Below are 21,291 nucleotides of genomic sequence, written 5' to 3' on the forward strand. Positions count from 1 at the left end.
ATATAAATGTTCTGTTAAGAAAACTTAGGAAAAAGCTTTCTATGTGTCATACGAAGTAGAATAAGGTCATCTGATTGTGTTGCCAGGAAATTTGTTTTGGAAACTTGTTAATAAATTATTGGTGAAAAACTTTAATATCCTGTTTGCTTTCCCCTGTGTGAGCATGAGGCTTTGGGTGTGGGTCAGGGTAGGTGTCACCTTCACTCAAAACCATAGGCGCGATTACTCACCAGGGAAGTGTCTACATTTTCTTGCCTGCATGTAAGTATCTCACTGGGTATCTCCATATTTTTTAAAGAACACAACCATGATACTGTTATATGATTTTAAAAAGAACTATTGTTCTTTTTACTCTAAACTCTTTATGCACAGATGAACTATTGACCCTGAGGTCCTCTTCCTCAACTGACTCGCAATGCTTGAGAGACATGTGCATTTCCTGGGACTCTGCTGTGTGAGATGGATCTCAGAAGTGGTCTGCAGGAATTCCTTTTGGTTCAGCTCCACACTGTCTACAATCTCTTTGATGCAGATTGTAACTGACCACTTGTAGGCACCTGGTCAACCTCTAGCCAAGCAGAAGACGGGGCCTGCCTAACTAGCACCTCCCTACCCAACACAGACAGGTTGAAGAAGGAGCCCAAGAGTGCATATCTTTCCTTTTATTCCCCCCACTGCTCGTCTGTCATTATTATTCTCTTTTCCACAAGATCATTTCTCAGCCCCATTTGTTATTTCTTAGCCTTCCAAAGCTCCTCTCTAAACTATCCTTGTGTATTCTTATCTCAGAAATTGGTTTGGACAAACCCTGTTGCAAAAAAACGTGTCTGGCCTTTGGAATTAGCGGTTTTCCCTTTCATGTGATCTGTGACTCTATGTGTGCTTCAGGGAAGCCTTCAGAACACCAAGACTGGTGTGCTTTGCTGCTATCAGAGCTGCTCAATTTCTACAAGACTTCAAAAGCAGAGGGAAAATACGTTTCTCCAAGCTTATGATATAGTTTATTGTCTTTCCAACCAATGTCTGTCCTTCATTTTTTTTCTTTTTATAATTTTTTTAAAAGATTTTATTTATTTATCTGACAGAGAGAGTACAAGTAGGCAGAGAGGCAGGCAGAGAGAGGGGGGGAAGCAGACTCCCCGCTGAGCAGAGAGCCTGATGTGGGGCTTGATCCCAGGACCCTGAGATCATGACCTGAGTTGAAGGCAGAGGCTTAACCTACTGAGCCACCCAGGCACCCCTGTCCTTTGTTTCAAAATGATGATAATCTTGGGGCGCCTGGGTGGCTCAGTGGTTTAAGCCTCTGCCTTCAGCTCAGGTCATGATCTCAGGGTCCTGGGATCGAGTCCCACATCAGGCTCTCTGCTCAGTGGGGAGCCTGCTTCCCCCTCTCTCTCTCTGCCTGCCTTCTGCCTACTTGTGATCTCTCTCTATCAAATAAATAAATAAAGATCTTAAAAAAATGATGATAATCTTTGCACTTTGAGGAGGATGCAGGACACTGGTGAAAAAGTAAGTGGTTCCCTTTGATATATCCCTCTGGAAGGAAGCATGAACCGGTGAAGAATTATTAATTTTTATAAAAACTTTATGGGTATACACTATACCAGCATTAAAGTCCGAACGGCCTATGTGTCACTGAAAATGTGTCTTTTGGAATTCACATGATGATAATGATAAGAATTGCAGCTAATAAGTATTGAGCAGTTGCTAGCAGATCTGGTATCTGAGCACTAACAGTCTAACTCTGGAATCCACTCTTGTTGGCTTCTCTTCTCTATTGCCCCTTGGAGGGGAAGAAAGTCTCATCTTAGTTACTGACATAAAAATAATGTTTGTATGTGGGAGGAATTTGTGGACCCCAGTTTCAAAGATTTGATCGTGGCCCTGTGAATAAAACCAACAACGGGGTGATCCTTAGCATGACTTGTACTTAGAACTGAAATGTTTCAAAGCATTTCTCGAAACCCCATCTACCTAAATGAACCATTGTTTGGATTTTGCTCTTTGTGGCCTATATTCCACTCTCCTCTAGAATCAGGCCTTCCTGGCAGTTACGTAAACATTTTCAGTGTGCAGTGGTACCACTGTGAATGGGAAGGCAAAGGCTGCTATTTTTCCTGATGTGGAGAGCGGAAGGATAAAGGCAGACAAATCAGATTTGAGGGACAGGGGTAAAGATCAGGCCTCCAAAGAGAAATCCTTATACAGAAAAGAATGAAAGGGTTGATAGGCAGCGTGTGGCAATAATTTGCTCCCCTCCGCAGAGACCTTTGGTCCTTGATCCCTGGGAGGGGTTGTATGGCAATATTGCTTGAAGAGCTGGGAAGAGGCGCACAAAAAAGTGTTTGGAGCCTCAGAAGGGAGCCACATGACAGATGTTCACACCACAAGAGCCTCTTGCTGGCTGAGTCACCGAGCATTCATCAGGCCTGTCTCCAAAGAGAACCCTCATAAACTCATCTTGAGTACTTGTTCATGCTGTAAAGAGGGGACCAGAAGAGAAGGCAATCAAGGAGAAAAAAAGAAGAATGGTGGCTTTCAGAATGGAGGGGTTTGGTGACCCAAAGGACCTGGCTGCCTTCTGTCAAGGAGAAATAAAGCAAAGGGAAAAAACTATATTCACATGCTTCAGGGGCCACTGCCGGAGAAATAAAAGCTTTCATTAGTCTCTGTATTCTTTAATTAAGCCTTTCTCAGTATACAAGTGGGATCTGCTTTTATTTAAGAAAAAAGAGAATAAATCTAATAAATGAATAAAATACAAATAAGTTGATTCCCTAGGTATCACGCAGTGTAGGCAATCTCAAATTTTCAATGGCAGCATGGGGCACTGCGAGAGAAAATTTCCAGAAGCATCCTCTTGAGTGAGAAGGCAAGGCACAAAAGTAACTTGCAATGGCCAGAAAGGTCCCAAACTGTCTGCTGTGAACTTGTTCAAAACTGTGTCGGTGTGTGATCAAGGAATCTGATCACCAGAGTCAGGAAAATAGCAGCAGTTCTGCACTGGGTCTCATTTTTCCACCTACTGTGGAGTACAGGGAGAGAAATAGCCTACAGTAGTTCCCAGACCTGGTCTTATGGCAAAACCACAACTTAGTGCTGGCTGCTTATACATACACCAGCACTATGTAGTTCCTAAGGTCAGCGCTGATTTTCCAACCCTGTCTGAGCCAGACACTTGGTACGTTCACAGAAATATTTGTTCCATTTTGGGTGAATTGGGCCTGAGAGCAGTGTCTTTGCTTTGAAAGGGCCTGTGATGCTGCAGGCCCCAGAAACCAGCACCGGGGGAGCCTGCGGGCCTGGGTCCTCAGCTACAGCTCTATCCTTCCAAAGGGCTAAACCTAGAAGAAAGACGTGACCATGATTGGACAGAAGGCCTCTCGGGAGACTGGAAACACATTCGGTTTCTCCGAAGTTAACACTGCATGCCATCTCTGAAAATATTCATGAATGATAATCGGTGCAGTTTGCAAATACTTTTGTATCTACACCACACTTGAACTTATAGGGATGAAAGTCACTTGAAGCAATTTGTGCTTTAAGATCCAACTGTCTCAATGGCAAAACAGGGGAGCTGGACTTCAAGACTTTAAGAGTTTCTACCAGCTTAAAAAGATTCTAGAATGTTCTACTTCAAATGAAGAACACTGGTAAATTATTCTTATAGATTCAAAAAGCATGCATGACAGCAGCATTGTCTGGCTTCCAATTATTCTGTGTTGGTTTAAGTTCTGTTACTCAAGGGACATGTTTCCATTGTGGCATCTATAACAATATGGGTGGATGCCACCTACTGCAATCTATTTTTGGTTTTATCTTTTAATTTGCAACCTGTCTTTAAATGTTCTCACTACTAATGAGCAGGTTTATTAAGAGCATAGGGTGAGAAATGTTTGTGATCTGACCTTTTGGCTAATTGGCCAGTCTCTGTTGAAATTAATCTGGTGAAGAGAAATTATGGTTTCAAAGGCAGTTTATGGGAAAGCTGTTAGTTGCAATTGTTTATTCTTCTTTATTCAAAGAAGACTGTGCAGGAATAGTAACATGTAGTGGCACCATGGAGAGTTTGGCCCGGGCATACGGAAGGTAGACCTCACAAAAGGTGACTGTTTGCTGGATATCAAAGCCTCCTTATTTAAGTTTGAAAATTAGAGACTACTCCACTTTACTAGACAATACTTTTATTTATTTATTTATTTTAAAAAAGATTTTATTTATTTATTTGACAGAGAGAGATCACAAGTAGGCAGAGAGGCAGGCAGAGAGAGAGAGAGAGAGAGGAGGAAGTAGGCTCCCTGCTGAGCAGAGAGCCCAATGCGGGACTTGATCCCAGGACCCTGAGATCATGACCTGAGCCGAAGGCAGAGGCTTAACCCACTGAGCCACCAAGGCGCCCCTAGACAATACTTTTAAATTAACCTCAAAGATGACACTTCCAGTTGACAACCATTGGAAATATGGCGGCCACTTAGCTGGGAGGAACAATGGCAGCCAGTGAACTTGTACACACTGGTAGTTAGAGGAATACAAACAAAAGTTGTTTACTGAAGACTTAGCTCTTGATTAAAACTTTTCTCTTTCAATTCTACTGAGAAATAATTTCAAGGTTTCATCTCCATCTGGAGGCCAGAATGCAGGAGACAGAAGCTTCTTCATGAATGTGTAGAACTTGCATCGACACTGACAAGTCTTTGTTCCAAGTGTGACTGGCTGAGGAGGGTTAAGTTTACCTATTCTAAGCACCATTACTCACTGCTTCAGGGGCTAGCGGGGAGAATTTGGAGCTAGGAAAATATAAACCACATTTATCTTTCTGAACAATCTTTAAGAAAAATAGTGCTACCACATGGAGTATGTGGAAGACGTGGAGAAGAAGACCAGACCAACAGCAAACAGAAGGAAGCCACGATAGAAAAGTTTCAATCGCAGTGCTGTCGTGGACGACTGGGAAGTGTTTCTGCTAGAAATCGTCACTCCCCACATTTTTGTTATTTTCATGTTCAAAGTCTGTTCCTGGCTCAAGGTCGCTAGAGGACATTTATTTCCAGGCTTCTCTTCTTTTTTCTCTTTTTCAAGTTATCAATAAATAATAATCATGGACAAATAAAACTGATTCTAGCCAGTGTATATGGGAGGGGGATAGGCAAAGGTAGGGTCAGGACAGAGATTATCTCCAAAAACAGTGCCTGGATTGTCGGAAGAGAAAGTGTTCATAAGAATAGGAGCTGATCGCCTGGACCTGAGAATAGACAGAGTCACAGACATTGGAGATCAAGATCTCCAAATCCACCAGGTGAGTAGATGCTGTCAACAGGAGATAGCCTTTTTGCCTGGTTGGAATGTCCTACTGCCTAACAGGGGTCTGGCACACAGTGACTCCCAATTCATTCATTTATTCATTCCTTCCCTCACGCGCTCATTTTTGTATTCTCACCAGGCATCTGCTTCATGCCAGCTCTCCCCCAGGCAGTGGGTATGTACCTGTTGAATTAATACTTGATCTCTGTGGCCCTTCCTCGGATACGAGGACAGGAAGCAACATTCTGCCCAGGCATCTTCCTCTTTCTTTCTTTCTTTCTTTCTTTCTTTCTTTCTTTTTCTTTTTTTTTTTTTTTTTTTGGCATCTTCCTCTTTCACTGGCCTGCAATGCAGAATGTCCTTGCCAGGCGAAGGGCGGTTCTGCCTGACAGACAGTGATATTTCTAATGGTAAACAGCTATCTGGTAACTGGTTTTCTCTATCAGTCCCAGTGTGACTGGCATCCGGAAACATGACACTGAGCATCAGAGTTTCTGCGAACAAAAGATGTGCTAGCTTCAGATTGTTAAGACCCATGCATTTTACTCTTCTTGAGGATAGGTGGCTTGATACCCTTTCATTGTTTATTTTTGGGGGGGACTGTGCTAATTTGACAGGCCTGGCTACGCCCCTGGAATTCTGACCTCAGCCTTCATTTTGCTGCCACATAGAGTCTCTTCCTGTCACCATCCGTGTTCGTTCCCTGGACTAGCGACTCTCCAAACAGGGTGCCCAGAGGCCCGCTGGGGAAAAGGGAAACTCTGGAATCTTAGTGTTACATTTCAGGACATCTGAGACAATTTTAATTAAGAGGTATTTCCAGAAATGACTGTATCATAGAATTTATTTATTTATTTATTTTTTTGAGAAAGATCATTAACTTGGAAGGAAGGGATTAGATTTTGAGGAGAGAGCTTCAGCGCGGGAGAAAGACCGTAAGCTTTGAGCCTCTAATCCAGGGTGAGAATCACAAGATTATCAGGCAGCACTCGACAGGGAAAGGAGGAAAAGTGTCTGGAAACATTGTGGGTGCACTGCCGGCCCTCAACTTCACGTTAGTTCTGTTTTCTACCCCTACTGCTCCCCAAGGGCTTCTTCTTTCCTCTATTTATGTAATGGGACGAGTAATACCCAAATTCATCAGAGGACAGAAAATTAGTTATACCAGAAAGTCTAGCGCTTAATAGGCACTTCATATTTATTGAATCAATGGACAAATAAAAATTCTGACTTTCAAAAAGAAGTGTATTTTATCAAGCAAAACTACGAATATAGAAAGAAAATGTATTTATCACTTTTTATTACATGAGAAGGAACATACTTGAAAATCAACTATTTTGACACTATATTTAATATTAGAAAATATATTTCAGTTGTATGCAACTTAGGTTATTGAGTGAAATAAAAGCTACACCTGCCTTGCTGTCACTATCGTTGTCTGAATTATTAGTTTGTACTCCAGATTTTTTTTTGTGTGTGTGGTTATTCTGTTACCTCTATTTCCAGTTTTCTCTGAGGGATAATTCCATACAAACTAATCCTTTTACTTTTTTTTTTTTTTTTTTAGAGAGAGAAAGAATGAGAGCTCAGGAGGTGGGGTAGGGTCAGGAGGAGAGAGAGAGATTCCCGAACAGGCTCCACACCCAGAGCAGAGCCCAATGCGGTCTTGATCTCATGACCCCGAGATAATGACCTGAGGCGAAATCAAGAGTTGGACCCTTAACCAAGCACACCATCTAGATGCCCCCTAACTAATCTTCTTAAAGCACTGTTTTCACCACCACATGGCTCAGAAACATCCTTCCTCTCCTGTCTCTGCCCTTCCTCCTTTAGTTAAACAATGTTCTCCATTCACAACCTTTAAACCAATGTCCTCACTTAACCTGCCAGTTTTTCCTACCCCTCCAACTCAGAGCTTTTTTTTTTTTTTTTAAAATCTGGGATGTAGATATTTTTCAGGCTAGATTTTAGTGTCTGTGAATGTCTGAATGTCTATATAAAATTGTGTGTATGTATGAATTTTTCCTGAGAGAAGATCCATTTCGATCAGTGCCTAAGAGGACTCAAGACACCATGAAGGGAGGTGAAGACCCTTCCTATCTGTAGTCAGGTCTCCCTTGTGCCCTCTGCCAGGGCTCTGTGCTCCTGCCTGACCTGCGGAGTCCTCCTGTTCATCCCGTCCTCTGTCCTCTGACACAGGAACCCTCCCTCAAGGTTGGCTGAAGACCTGCCTTCCCCACTCACCCCACGGATGCTCTTTACCCCTCCTCTGGCTCCCAGAAATGGCAGTCAAGTGCTGGGGCCCCACCACAAGACTGTGACCTCCGGATTTCATGATGGCCCCCACTGAGGGAGTGACAGGCAAATTCCTCTGGCGGGATCCACCGATATTCCTGTGCCCCTCTAGCCCACACATGAGCGGGGTCATGAGGAAGAGGGGCTGGGTGCTGGAAAGGCCGTGTCCCTCACAGACTGACAGAGTTTCCTTCCTCAACTAGCTGACGGCATCTTTCCTAAGGTTTCTAAAGCAGGACTCTTGAAGTCAGTCTTAAAAATAAATCCAAACAATCATAAAAAGAACACTTCTCCAGCCCCCCTCATTTGCATACCACATGGCTGGCAGGTGTTCTCCAGAATCATTTTGGAGGAGCGATTCTAAATGTGTGCCGTTTCCTCCAGCTCGTGGCCCACACTGGGGTCTCCACGGGGTATCTTTTGATGGTGAAATATGATCGGTTCTGGGCAATCCTACCCACCTGCATACTCATCTGCCCCTCACCGTGAGCCCTGCTTTTGAAATCCGTACTCTGAGTACAGACATGCATTAACAGATGTGACTTCCCCTCCTCTGATTCCTGGTGTGCGAAATCATAAATCCTGAAAGTTACAATTGTATTAACGGCTGGTCAGACAGGTGTGATGAGATGCATACTGGGTCACTGACATATTAGCTGCAGACAGAAAACAGTTAAATGGAGCAGAGGGGCAGGCAGGAAGAACATACTAAAAAAGCTACAGATCTGGCTTGATTGTGGTCCCTTCAATTTGGAGAAACATGACCGTTATCATCAAAGGTCAAAGTCAGTTACTGGTACAAATGTCAATAAAGTTGAGGTTGGGGAGGAAGAGATTGAAGAGATAAATTGAGGACATGTCTTCTAGATTGAAGGGAGTTGGTGAAAATCTACATATTTTAAAACTCTTGGGAATAGATCTGATTATCAGTAAACTGGACTGTTCATGTAGTTTTGTGGGTTCCTGCTATGAATAGGTTTTAAAGAATTATATCAGTGCACACTAGAAAAGATAAAGAGCAAGGAGAGATTTTAAAATTGCATCTGCTTTATCGCCCATTTTCTTGGATTCTTAGAATCAGACGTTTGTGGTTTTTGTTTATTTACGAAGGAGCTCCATGGTCGTGTTCTACCTCTCCGTGCCAATCTCTGCAGAGGATCAGAAATCCTCTGGCAGTCTGAGGCTAACAGTTTTGTTGCATTTGTGTAATAAACTAGAAGAGAGATTCTAACGTTTTAACCCAGACCTTGTGGTCTGAATACATCACTCTTAACATGATGTGTACTGTCTTGATTAAATGCTAGACTTAAAATACGTGCTCATTTCTGGGGCGCCGGGTGGCTTCGTTGTTTGAGCATCTGACTCTTGATTTTGGCTCAGGTCGTGATCTCAGGTCGTAGGATCAAGCCCCACATCGGGCTCCACACTCAGCAGGGAGCCTGCTTCTCCCCCTTTCCCTCTGTCCTCTGCCCCTCTCCCTGCTGGCACTCTCTTTTCTTAAAAAAAAAAAAAAAAAAGTCTTAAATTTTTTTTTTTCTCATTTCTGTCCCTCTCCCTGCACCACCATCAGTGATATAAGTACTGCTGGTTTTCCAAGTGCAAGCTGTGGACCACCCCTGTGCCGGGAAAGGTGCCACGTTCTGGCAAACGGGGCGTTATGGAACATCCTTCTCCATTAAGGGCACATGGGTGGTCTACCACAAAGTGATTACATTTGCCATTTCTTAGCTGCCAACAAATGTATTTACTCATTAACACTTGATATGTTGAACGTTTCTAAAGAGGGCTACTGAGCAATTAAGTATGACTCAGACGAATTCTGAAGGCACCAGAAAGTGTCTTCTCTAATGGCAGTTTTCTTCGAAGCGTGATATCCCCAGGGGGGAGAGTGGCAGAGGGATGAACAAAGGAATGCCAGGTGAGGGGCTGCACAGAGGACTCGGGGGTTTCTATCTCTACGATGCTGGCTGTTTAGTCACAGTAATCTAGAGGTCCTCAACTCTGAAAATTCAAATAAGATTTAACTTTAGGTTCATGCTATTGGTGAAACAATGGGCTAATAAGCAAGAAATCAATATTTTGTGTATTTTATGATCAAATTTTCACACACATGTATAAAAACTGCTAATTCCAGATTATCATCAGATTTATTAAATGAGATCTGTTATGACCCTTACTTTAAATATTCTGGAATCCATTAGCAGGATTTTAAGGAACTAACAAAGGATTCCTTTGAAAACATTGGTGGATTCAGCTGGGAAGCAGCAGCATATAGGAGAAGGCAACCAAGGCTGGATTCAGAGACCCTGGATACACGTCCTCATTCTGTCCTATCAAGTAAGAGTTTGAACCAGGCACTTGCTCCCTGAAGGCCTTAGCAACTCCTATAAGGGTCTGCTTCGTGTCAGCTGGGCACGCTCCATGTGACCTTTCTTTGACCAGCCAAGTGATCCTGGAAGGAGTCACTACTGCCTTCATTTTGGGGGAGGAAACATACTGGAGGTCAAGTAGGTCGTCAAAACCCAGGTGTAGAATCACAAACGGTGACATGAGACTGTGGACTCTATGCATGGTGCCACCCGGGTTCTGTCTGAGGCTGTCAGGATTAGGATTAGGCCCCTTGGTGGCTCCATTTCAGTCACACTACCCCAGAGCTCTGCTCTATGAAACTACCAGTAGGGAAGAGCCAAATAAAGTCATTTAAATCAATACTAAAATCTAAAATTCAGTTCTTCATTCATAGTAGATACTTTCAGAGTATCTCCTGGTGGCTATTGTATTGACTGGCGCAGAAAAGGAAGATTTCCGCCATTACAGAAAGTTCTGCTGGTTAGTGCTTCTCTAAGTGTTGACACATTCTGTTTGCCGGTTACAATCTATGACTCATTAACTGAACCTGACCTTTGTCCTTTAGCTACTTCTCTCCTCTTGTGGCCCAACAAACAACTCCAACCGTCCCGCCTTTAAGCCTAGACTTTCCAGCCATGATTTTCTTGGCATCCTTTATTCTCTTGCTCCTTGATGTTCTTTTAGGCAACCCCTGCCAATCCCTAACCATTGGCAAGTCATATCCTTTCAATTTCCCTGCTCGTGTTTCTGGGATATAACACAATTACTAAAAACAATGGTAAAATAATAAAATGAAGAGAATGCATGCTCTCAACCCTAACTGGATTGTCCCTGCTTCTCAGCTTTCTTTGGCTCATCTAACAGACACACTAACACATCCCTTACGATGCCTCTTTCCCAACACCCCAGACTTCCATGATCCTCATTCTCCATAGATGACACACCTCACAGTCAGTGTCCCAGGAGGACGATACAAAAGCTGTTACCATGAGCTTCTCCAGCACGTTACTCCAGGTTTCTTGTTCCTTTACCCCAAACGATCTGACAACTGCTTTCCACCCAGCAGCACTAATTGCTGGCTTTCGATCTTTGCTCATGTCTCTGCTATTCAGATGTTGTCTTCCCCAGCTGACCTCTGCCACGAAGCAGTTTTTGGATCATCCTATCTGAAAGCAACTTCTATCTTCTCCAAGTTTCTCTAACATTTTCTCTGAACTTCTCACACAGATTTCTAACTGGTGCTGCTTGTAATAATGTACAGGTCACCCGTACCTTCCTCACCAAATCACAACCAATGTGCAAGGGGGTGCCTGATGGCTTCAGCCTGCCCCCCTGGAGGCAACCAGCATGGGTCTTGGTATAGATAATGCTCAGCACATATTTATTTAATGAATTTCTATATACCTATTTATGAAGATGTCAGATTAATTCCCAAGGTAGACAGATTTAATTCAATAATCAGTTGATGAATACACTTCTTCTAATAATCACATGACGTTCTAGCTAAATGACTGGATTACCAGATCTTCTGATGGGTGGTGTATTGATGATAAGTACTGTAATAAATGGGGCCACAGCAGTGTAGGATATCATTCTGCTGGGGAGGAGGTGTGGCACAGGGTCAAAATGATACAGAGTGGGCAAACAACCAAAGAAAGGTATCAAAGCTGTAAGAGACTTACCTTGGGTAGCAATATAATGATTGGGTCGATGATAACCCTAAAAATAAATGAGAAAGAATATTTGACCAACTTAAATCGATACGCAGTGCAGAAGTCACACAGTAAGTCTGCCACAATGAATGCACAGACAAAGACCAACAATGGTGTCGGCTGGAAGTTCAATGACCAGACGCAGTACCACGGAGTTCCACATAAAAAGCAAAGGTGCATCACACATCACAGTTCTGTTGCTTACACCGGGGGTGGGAGTAACTTAATCATACACTGGCTATGAGATGATGGGTGAGCAATAAACACTAACAACTTATGGATTCTCTGAAATAACATGACCACGACTCTTATTAGATTGCAAACAGGCTGGGAATGTGCAATAGGATTTCATTTGTGTTCGGGATGTTATTGGCAAGATGCCAAGGGTTTTAACGCATTTTCTGTCCTGCCGGTATAGGCAGCTATATCAATAGTGATACTGAACATCATTCTTAAACACTGCTAATGGTATGCCATGCTGCTGTAACAAGAGCCAGAAATTTGACAAGGCAGAAATTCTGCAAGGCCCCTTCCTTTTATCGTGACCCCGTGAGAAGAGGAAAAGATGAAAATTGGGACCAAGGAAAGAAGGGAACAAAGAACACTGGAGGATCAATATCCGGGAAAGAGAAAACCAATTTAGAGAAAATGACACACAGGTAACGGATTATCACCGTGGATCTTAATACTTTCCATTTCTGTCCCCCGAGATTACTCAATATGCTGTGCCCAAAGCCAGATGGGAGACAGGAGAAACTTGGAGAGGAAATACAGATTTCTCAGAAAAATGCATGTCTGTTGGATGCTTTTTCTCTTAAAGAAAAGTCATCGATAATGAACAGCAAAGGCAAACCCACTCTTTATACAACTGACCTGCTGTAGGTCTCAAAGAATTTTGACAGATATTAAATAGGATTATTAAATGATCACTCATTCCTTGCCAGATGGTAGATGCCACAAAGCAAGACCCTGTCTGATGTACGGTTCCATGAATCAGTCCTAGCAAGGCTAGGAGATAGGAGGAACTTGTTTACAAAACAGAAATAATCCACACAGTCCACGAATGACTTGCGCTGCTAAATGCAATGGTCATTTCTCTGTTCTCATCTCTGTGACCTGCCACCATCTATGTGACATGATTAATCCCCTTGAAATACTTTCTTCTTTGCCTTCTGGGATATGATGCTCTCCCGTTTTTCTTCCTCCCTCCCTCCCTGGCTTGTCTCCCTCATTCACTTGCCCATTCCTCCTCTTTGCCTTGACATTGATGTTGGAGGGCCCAGTTCTTGGACTCTTTCCTCATCTACATGGACTCCCTTGGTGATCTCATCTGGTCCCATGGCCTTCAGTGCCATTGTATGCTGATGAATTCTGCATCCTCACTTCCAGCCTGGCCTTCCCTGCCCCCCTACCCCCCAAATTCCTATGTGGGATAATCTCCTACTTAGCTCTTTCACCTATATGTATAACATATATTTAAGGATTAACACACCTAAAAGTGAATTCCTTATTTCCCCCCTACCTCCCACCTGAATCTGCTCTGTCCACAGTCTTCTTCCCAGATAATAGCAATGCCATCTCAAAGGCACCCTGGCCCCTCTCTTGCTCCTACACCCCCAAATAAACTGTCAGCAAATCCAGGGCTCTGGGTTGAATATGGATCCAGGATCCTACCATTTCTCATCTTCCAGTGCCACCATAATTCCAGGCACCCCCCCCCCCCACCCCAGCTCTCTCACTGCTCCTGTAGCCCCTGGGAGGTCTTCATGCTTCTATGGGAGGTGTTCATGCTTCTATTCACACCCACCTACAATGTGTTCCCCTCTCCACTCTGGCATCATATCACCCCTCTGCCCCGGTGACTGCCTATGCGACAGTAAAAGCCCACATCTGTATGACTTTTACCTTATCTGTCCCTACAACCCTTTTAACCTGTTCACCTGGGACTCTACCCCCTCGACTCGACTCTACTCCACCAACCCTCGCCTGCTTGTTTCACTTCTAATTTGCCAGCCATGTTCCACAGCAAAGCCTTTTCATGGGCTTTGATTTTTTTTTTTTTTTTTTTTTTTGAGTCTGGAATGCTCTTTCCCTGAATACCTACATGGCATAACTTTTCCATTCCATTATTACCTTCTCAGTAGAGCTGACTCCAGCCACTCTACCCAAAAATTACAATCCACCTCCAAACCGCTTCTCTGTGTCTTCCGTTACGGCTTCCATTTTCTCCATTGTCCTATTACCACCTCATATACCATAGAGCATTAACTGGTTTCATTCATTTGTTGCTGTTTCCTCCAATTAAAGCACCAGCTCCCCTGGGTTGGAGGTCGGCTTTTGTTTTTGATCTGCATCGCTTGCAGTTGCGACTCCAATATCTACACCAGTAACTGACATATAATATAATAGGCTGCTCAATAAACTCCTGTTGACTAAGTGAATAAACGGGCCCTGAATATTGACTCTCTTCTCCATTAAAATAAAAACTAATTAATCTGGTATTTTCATTACTTTTATGTCTTTCCTCCTCTGTATCTTTACCCGCCCATTCTTGAAAGTTTAGTTAAAATCACTTCTACCACAAAGCCTAATCAGATTCCATTTACTCCTTCAGGCCTTGATTCATCAAACACTTAACGAAGTGCTTACGGTATTGCAGGTCTGGGCCCAGTGCAGGGGGTACAGAGACGAGTAGGATACTTTCCCTGTGCTTAAGGACTCTGCAGGGGCTCTAGCAGCTGGGACTGGGGATGGAACAGGATTCCCATGGAATTTCCCAAGGGAAAGAGTATTACAGAGAAGATATTTCTTACTTTAGCTTCTAAACTGTGAGGCCTTGGGGAGAAGGTAACAGATCTCGGACACCTGTGAGTTATCCCATAAGTACTCACTAAATGTCTGCTGGGTAAAGAAATAAGTACAATGTACTTAAGGAAGAAATTTTGCTTTAATGGAAAAAAAAAATCCAACTTGGGTTGGGTACGTTTTGGGCCATTATGAAGTTTAGGGGTTCATTTGAGGAATGGGATGGGAATTCGTCTTCAAACAGTCATCCCGCAAGGCCCCCCCTCAGATCCATAGCCAAAGTCTCAAACCTTTCCAAGTCATAGTAAAAATAACATTTCTTCTGGTTTGATGCTAGATTGTGATGCTAGGACTTTACTCAGTAGCTTCCGATTTATACTCAACCAAGAAAACCAAGATAATAAAAGAAGTCATATATGTATGGATAAGAATCCATCCATATATATATATCATATATATATATGGATAAGAGCCTATATATATGTATAGGTTCTATATATATGTGTATATATGTATATCTATCTATGCATATATATATGGATAGATATATTTATATACATTATGGATAGATAGATGTATTTATTATAGATATAGGTAGATATATTTATTATATCTATTATTTATTTCCCTGCCCATGGAAGTACTGATGGGCTAGAAGACAATGTGACAGCCAAGCACACTGCCTGGGGAACTGCAAGAGAGCTGAAGCCTGTTTAATGTGAGCCTGGGCTTGAAGGTAACAATGACTTCCCTTCGTTTTCAGGCGACTTTTGATTTCATTCATTCTTTCAACTGAAAACATGCTGTCTCCTCAGGAATTTATTCTAATGTAAGACATTAAGTTAACATGATGCAGAATGAACAAAGAAGCCGTCTTCAATAATTAAACAGCCTACATATTTAATGACGTGTCTTGTGTGCCTTACATGTCCTGGTTAACAGCTGCAGACTACTTTGAAGGCAACTTAAAAGTACAGTAATGGTGTGAGATTGCAAATCATCGAATTAAGATATAGAGAGTTTTATCCTATTAATATGTAAACAGGTTTTTTTTTTTTAAGTGTCAAATAATCTAAGTTGTTGACAAAAAAAAAACCACCAAAAACAAAAACCCAGAAATAATGTTTTCTTGGTCCATAAGAGTGCAGGACAGCAAGGGGGCATGGGAGGGGAGGAAGGGAGCTCACCAGCCCATAGGCCCATTGGAGACCAGGACTGGCCATGTCTTCCCCCAAAAGTTCTGCAGGGTGTGGGGCGACAGCTATGTGTTTGCTCTGGAGTTGGAGCAATGTGTGCCCACCCATGTCACAGCAGACACACGATGTGGAATGTGTCAGAACGGTTGGGCTTACGGACAGTTTCAAAATACATACATCGATATAATTTCCATTGATGTAGTCTGAGTTGGTATCTCCTTCTATGGTCTGCAGCCTCACCCGCGAATGATCATCTGCAAAGCAAAAAGAAAAGTGATTGAAAGCAATCTGTTAGGCTGTTCAGAGCCCCAGAATGTAAGCCCACGACATGGAGATCAGTCACATCCATGCTGCTTTAAAGATAAACAAAGAATTAAATACTACACACCTTCCACACTTCTTATTCTTCTCTGAAAATTAGGAAGGATTTATAATTATTTGCCTTTTACAGCAATTCTCATTAACTTATTCTTTTATCACTGACAGGCGTGAGGCATTGGCAGAGGTCTGAAACTTCCTCACTGAGTCTTGGGAATCACAACAGTCTTATTTCTCAGATTGAATGTGTAGCGACTTCACTAAATCACATACAAACCCTGAAATTTTGATGGCTGCCTTTGACGTCCACCTTGGCAAATGATAGTTTTTTTTTTTTTTTTAATATTTTATTTACTTATTTGACAGACGGAGATCACAAGTAGGCAGAAAGGCAGGTGGAGAGAGAGAAGGAAGCAGGCTCCCTGCCGAGCAGAGAGCCCGATGTGGGGCTTGATCCCAGGACCCTGAGACCATGATCTGAGCCAAAGGCAGAGGCTTTAACCCACTGAGCCACCCAGGTGCCCCAGCAAATGATAGTTTTTAACCATGGCCCAGCCTTCTGGAAGGTGCAGACACACACCTAACTGGGACCTTCCCTCGGTTCCCTAAGCAGATCTCTATATCCTATGTGTGAGTTTCAGAGTCAGGTGTGTGGTTTAGAATCCCTCACCTGGAGTCTGGGGGACGTTACTACACCTATCTGTGCTTGAGTTTTCTTATCTGTAGTCTGGGTGACCACTTTTCTTATCTGTAGCCTAGTGACCTCAAGGGATTATTGGGAATATTAAAATAAAATAAAAAATAAAAAAGAAGAGGCGCCTGGATGGCTCAGTTGTTAAGAGTCTGCTTTCTGCTCAGGTCATGATCTCAGGTCCTGGTATCAAGCCTCACACTGGGCTCCCTGCTCAGCAGGAAGCCTGCTTTTCCCTCTCCCTCTGCTGCTCCCCCTGCTTGTATTCCCTCTCTTGCTGTCTCTGTCAAATAAATAAGTAAATAAAATCTTAAAAAAAAACCCAAACCAAAAAAATATTAGAAGAGAGCCTCGGACACAATAAGTGATGGATAAATACCAGCTGTTGCCACTGTCGCGTGATGCGTCATGGACACGCGGACTGTTCTCACTTCTCATCTGTACAGCTGAGGTCCACACGAGAGCAAGCCAGGAACAGACCCCATGTGCGGTTGGAAGTTTTCCTTGAGGTGACCTACCCTAAGATTTAGTTTCTCAGAGTACATCTTGCTTAAAACCAGAGCCCCGCCCCACCCCAACCCCCCGGTGCTTGTTTTTGCTGGGGCCGGGGGAGGTGAGTCACTGGGGAGCTGGGGATGTGTGGATTGTTCTGGCTTTTGCATTTGTTGGGAGAGCTGGGGCACACAGACAGTTACTGCAGAGCTGGGCGGTAAGCAATTTCTGCAGCAAAGCCATTTGAGCCTCCCGAATGAAAGATGTTCCAATAGACCTGAATCATGGCCATTCTGCACACATCAGGCTTTTAGTCAGCTCCTCTGAAGGGAGATTAGGTCTGCCTTCCTATACTCCTTGACTTTCCCTGGGCAGTTTTTTTTTTTTTGTTTTTTTTTTTTTTTTAAAACGCAGGCATCACATTAGAAGCTCCCAATCTTTAGAAGCAGAGCTCTCCTTGTCAGGAGATCTATTGTACCTCCTTGTCAGAATCCCCCTTCTCTCACACTTTATTTCTCTTAGAACCTGAGGATGAACGCCTCCCATTCCCTATGATTTACCATGCTTGGGCTTCTCAAATTGTTCTGGAATGTTCTGCAAAGGGACTTCAATCTCTGATAAGACTGCACTCTCATCTCCCATAAACAGAGCCTTTGAAATAGAGTTTCCCCATCATCTCCTACTGTTCAGTTGGTTACCTCTCTCCCTCTCTCAATCTTTTTTTTTTTTTTTTTTTTTTTAACTTGGCTGCTATTTCTCCACATTTAATTGCCTTACCCTCCTCCTGATGGGGAAACCTAGAAGACATATGCTGAGCATATTCTCTAAGCAGACAGAGACTGCTTTTGGTTCTCTTTATATGCCTGGTAGTATCTTCTCCTTATTCTAAGGCTGATTTTACTAGGTTATAACTTCTTGGGGTCAGAGACCACATAGTGTCCATTGGGAACATCCCCGTTTCAGCCAGGCCACTGTGCCCAGCCCCACGGCCTCTCTACACAGCACTGCCTGCAGTGATCCCCCAACACACAGCAGGTGCGTGCAACCCCCTTAACCACTCACCCCACTAACGAGAGCCCTGTCTCGACTGTCACTGTCTCAACGGAAGAAGGGGCAAGCTGTGGTCAGGCGAGGTTTGCTGGGGCTTTCGGGGGTGCTGGAAGGTCCTGTTGTGGACTTGCTTAGTGGTTTTATCTGTGTTTGCTTGACAACAAATCTGTTAGCCTGCATTTGGAGGCTTTATGCCCTGCTCTGTAACTATATTTCATTCTTTAAAAATAAAAGGGTCCCTCTTGAGTGCATTGTGTTATGCGAAATAAACCCAGCTTGGGGCAAATATTGCATAATTCCACTTCCATGAGACACTAAGAGTAGTCATTTCACAGAGACACAAAGAAGAATGTGGTTGCCAGGGGCTGAGGGGAGGTGGGAAATAGTGAGCCAGCGTGGAGTAAATACAGACCTGGGGAAGATGAGAAAGTTCTGGGAGAGGGTGATGGGTTCATGACAATGGGAGTGAACTTGCCACTGAACTGGACACTCACACATGGTTAATGTGGTAAGTTTCATATTATGTTCATTTTACCACAACGTTTTTACAAAGTGAGAATCCACTTTCTCCACTCCTCCCTTGTAGAATACCCCTTCAAGTTTCCCTCTAAGCCTGGGTGTCCTGAGAAACAGCACCTTCAAAGCTGGGAACGGGCATGTCATGGACTCGCTGTCTTAGCACCCTCAGGAGTTCCCCTGTGACTCCCCTTGCCCTGATGAAGGCAAGGCAGTGGTGACAGTGACTCTAAAGCTTGCCACCAGAGGACAACTGTCATACATTATTGATGTGTACTCAGGAGATGGCTTAAGAATTACTGCAATGAGGTTGAGGAGGCATTGTTTTCTTTCAGTGATAAAATGTGTGAGTGTTGGTAAGTCAGAGTATCTTAAGGCAGGGAGACAGAGAGTTTAACGGGGAGAATGGGCTGAATCTCTCGGAGGCAGGAGTTAGCTGTGGAGAACAAAAGGACATGAATTTTGCCCAGCGAGAAAAGGCTGGTCATTACGTGACTGCCCTCTTGGCTGTCCCAGGCCCGCATGTATCCAGGGAGTCCTCTGCCTTCTGGTGCACCCGTGAGAGCACCGTCTTTCCTCAACAGCAATTAAATAAAAAGCCTAGTTTCACCAACACTCATGCTGAGTCAGAGGGAGGAAGGGCAAAAGAAGTAAGAGGATCTGTCCCTCCGGCCAGAAGAGTCTTCCCTAAACTCCTGCTGCTCCTCTGAAAATGCCTCGGTGACGGAAACTGGGATTCTTGAGCATCCTCTTTTAAATCAAGCTCTCCGTTGGTTATGGAAACAATAAATATAGATGGCTGGGCAGCACATAAGTCAGTACATGGAGGCTCACTGCCATCTTTTCTTAAAATCTCATTCACCTTGAATCAGAAGCCAATTAAGAAGACTCTCATACATCAGGCATTCTTTTAGGAAAGCTCAGATCCTTCTCCTGGGGCACACTTGAGGTGAAATACTATCCAGTGACAATGACGAAATGCCCAGAGGACATTTCCGGCATATGGCAAATATGGGAGACGCTCAGGCAAGGGATCCACAGAACTGCCGTTGCCCACTGGTTGAGCCCCTATCCTTCCACTTTGTTTTGGAGGCTGATTAGCGGGGGTAGGGCCTTGCTCAGTACTAGGTCTATCGTTTGGGTTGAAAGGAGGAAGAAGTTTGGAGAACTCAGCTGTTCAGGTATAAAAGTATGAGAAAGCCAATGGGATTTGTGGCTAACAACAGGTCAGCTGTTCATGAAAGCCAAGGGGTTGAGACTTTATAGATTTGCTATCTCCAGGAGATACAGCCCAGGAAGGTTGAAAAGACCCGAGCTTTAGACTTATCAATTACCAAACCCATTTCTCCTCCAGTATGGGTGTTTTTTCCCCCCATTATTCCCAAACCATATCATGTTGATATAGTGCAGCGTTTGGCTCTGGTGTCCCAGAGACTCTGATTCAAATCCTGGCTCTCTACAATTCCCCCCAATTGTGAACTTAGACCAACTCTGAATCTCTCTGAGCTTCATGTACAAAGAGGTTGATGATGGGCTACCTTCCCAGGATCGTTGGGACCAAGTGAGATGAACATGTCAACTGCATGGAGTATAGGACTAGTATAGGACTATAGTTTCCATTAAAAAGGAATTACCCCTCTTATGGGAATAAAAGTGACATCCTTGTTGCTTAGCAATTCAAACTACAAAAAGCCCAGGGTGCTTGTTTGGCAGTCAGCGGAGGAGAGGAAAACCTGTACACTCTAAGCAGCCAACCTTTTAGAAAGATGAGCTTGAGCTACTTTTGATGAGGAAACAGGATGAATATGCCCCAATAGCTCCTACCTCTTAATCCCCTGGCATCTATTCAGGAACTTGTCTTTTTATTTAAATATTTTCTTTTTAAATCAAGGCATAATTGACATACAACATTACATTAGTCTCAGGTGTATATCATAATATATGATATCTGTATATATTGTAAAATGATCACTGCAATAAGTCACTAGACAAAGTTAGACATTTTTTTACTTATTGTGATGAAAACTTCAGGGTTTACTCTCTTGGCAATTTTCAAGTATTACTACAATATTGTCAATTGCATAGTCACCACGCTGACATTACATCCCCATGCTTTACTTATCTTTCAGTTGGAATTTTGTGTCACTTGACCCCCTTCACCCATTTCACCTCTCCCTCAACCCCCCTCCCTCTAGCCACCACAATGTTGTATTAGTTTCAGGTGTACAACATAGTGATTCAATATTTATCTGCATTACAAAACGCTCAGCACAGTAAGTCTAGTCACCATCTGTTATCATGCAAAGTTGATATAATATTACTGGCTATATTCCCAATGCTGTACTTTTTATCCCCATGTCTTATTTCTTTTATAACTCGAGACTGTACCTCCTAATCCCCTTCACCTATTTGGTCCTCCCCCCCACCTCCTCCTCCCTTCTGGTGACCAACTGTTTGTTCTCTATATTATAGGTCTATTTTTGTTTTGTTTTGCTCTTTTTTTTTTTTTTTTAGATTCTAGATATAAGTGAAATTATACAGTATCTGTCTCTGAAAGACTTAT

General features: G+C 43.2%; 1 protein-coding gene across 10 annotated transcripts in view; it reads right to left on the minus strand.

Moving 5' to 3' along the window:
• PTPRM (protein tyrosine phosphatase receptor type M) overlaps positions 1 to 21,291 on the minus strand; it is a 776,839-nt gene that overhangs the window by 65,529 nt on the left and 690,019 nt on the right. For all 10 annotated transcript variants that reach the window (XM_045065755.1, XM_045065757.1, XM_045065756.1 and 7 more), the window contains 2 exons: positions 15,839 to 15,915; positions 11,631 to 11,667 (listed from right to left, as the gene is read on the minus strand). In XM_045065755.1, the coding sequence (XP_044921690.1) occupies positions 11,631 to 11,667; positions 15,839 to 15,915 (114 nt within the window). The remainder of the gene's footprint in view (positions 1 to 11,630; positions 11,668 to 15,838; positions 15,916 to 21,291) is intronic.

The sequence above is a fragment of the Mustela putorius genome, unplaced genomic scaffold, assembly GCF_011764305.1.
Source record: "Mustela putorius furo isolate JIRA1106 unplaced genomic scaffold, ASM1176430v1.1 tig00003858_pilon_pilon_pilon, whole genome shotgun sequence".
Classification (NCBI taxonomy): Eukaryota; Metazoa; Chordata; class Mammalia; order Carnivora; family Mustelidae; genus Mustela; species Mustela putorius.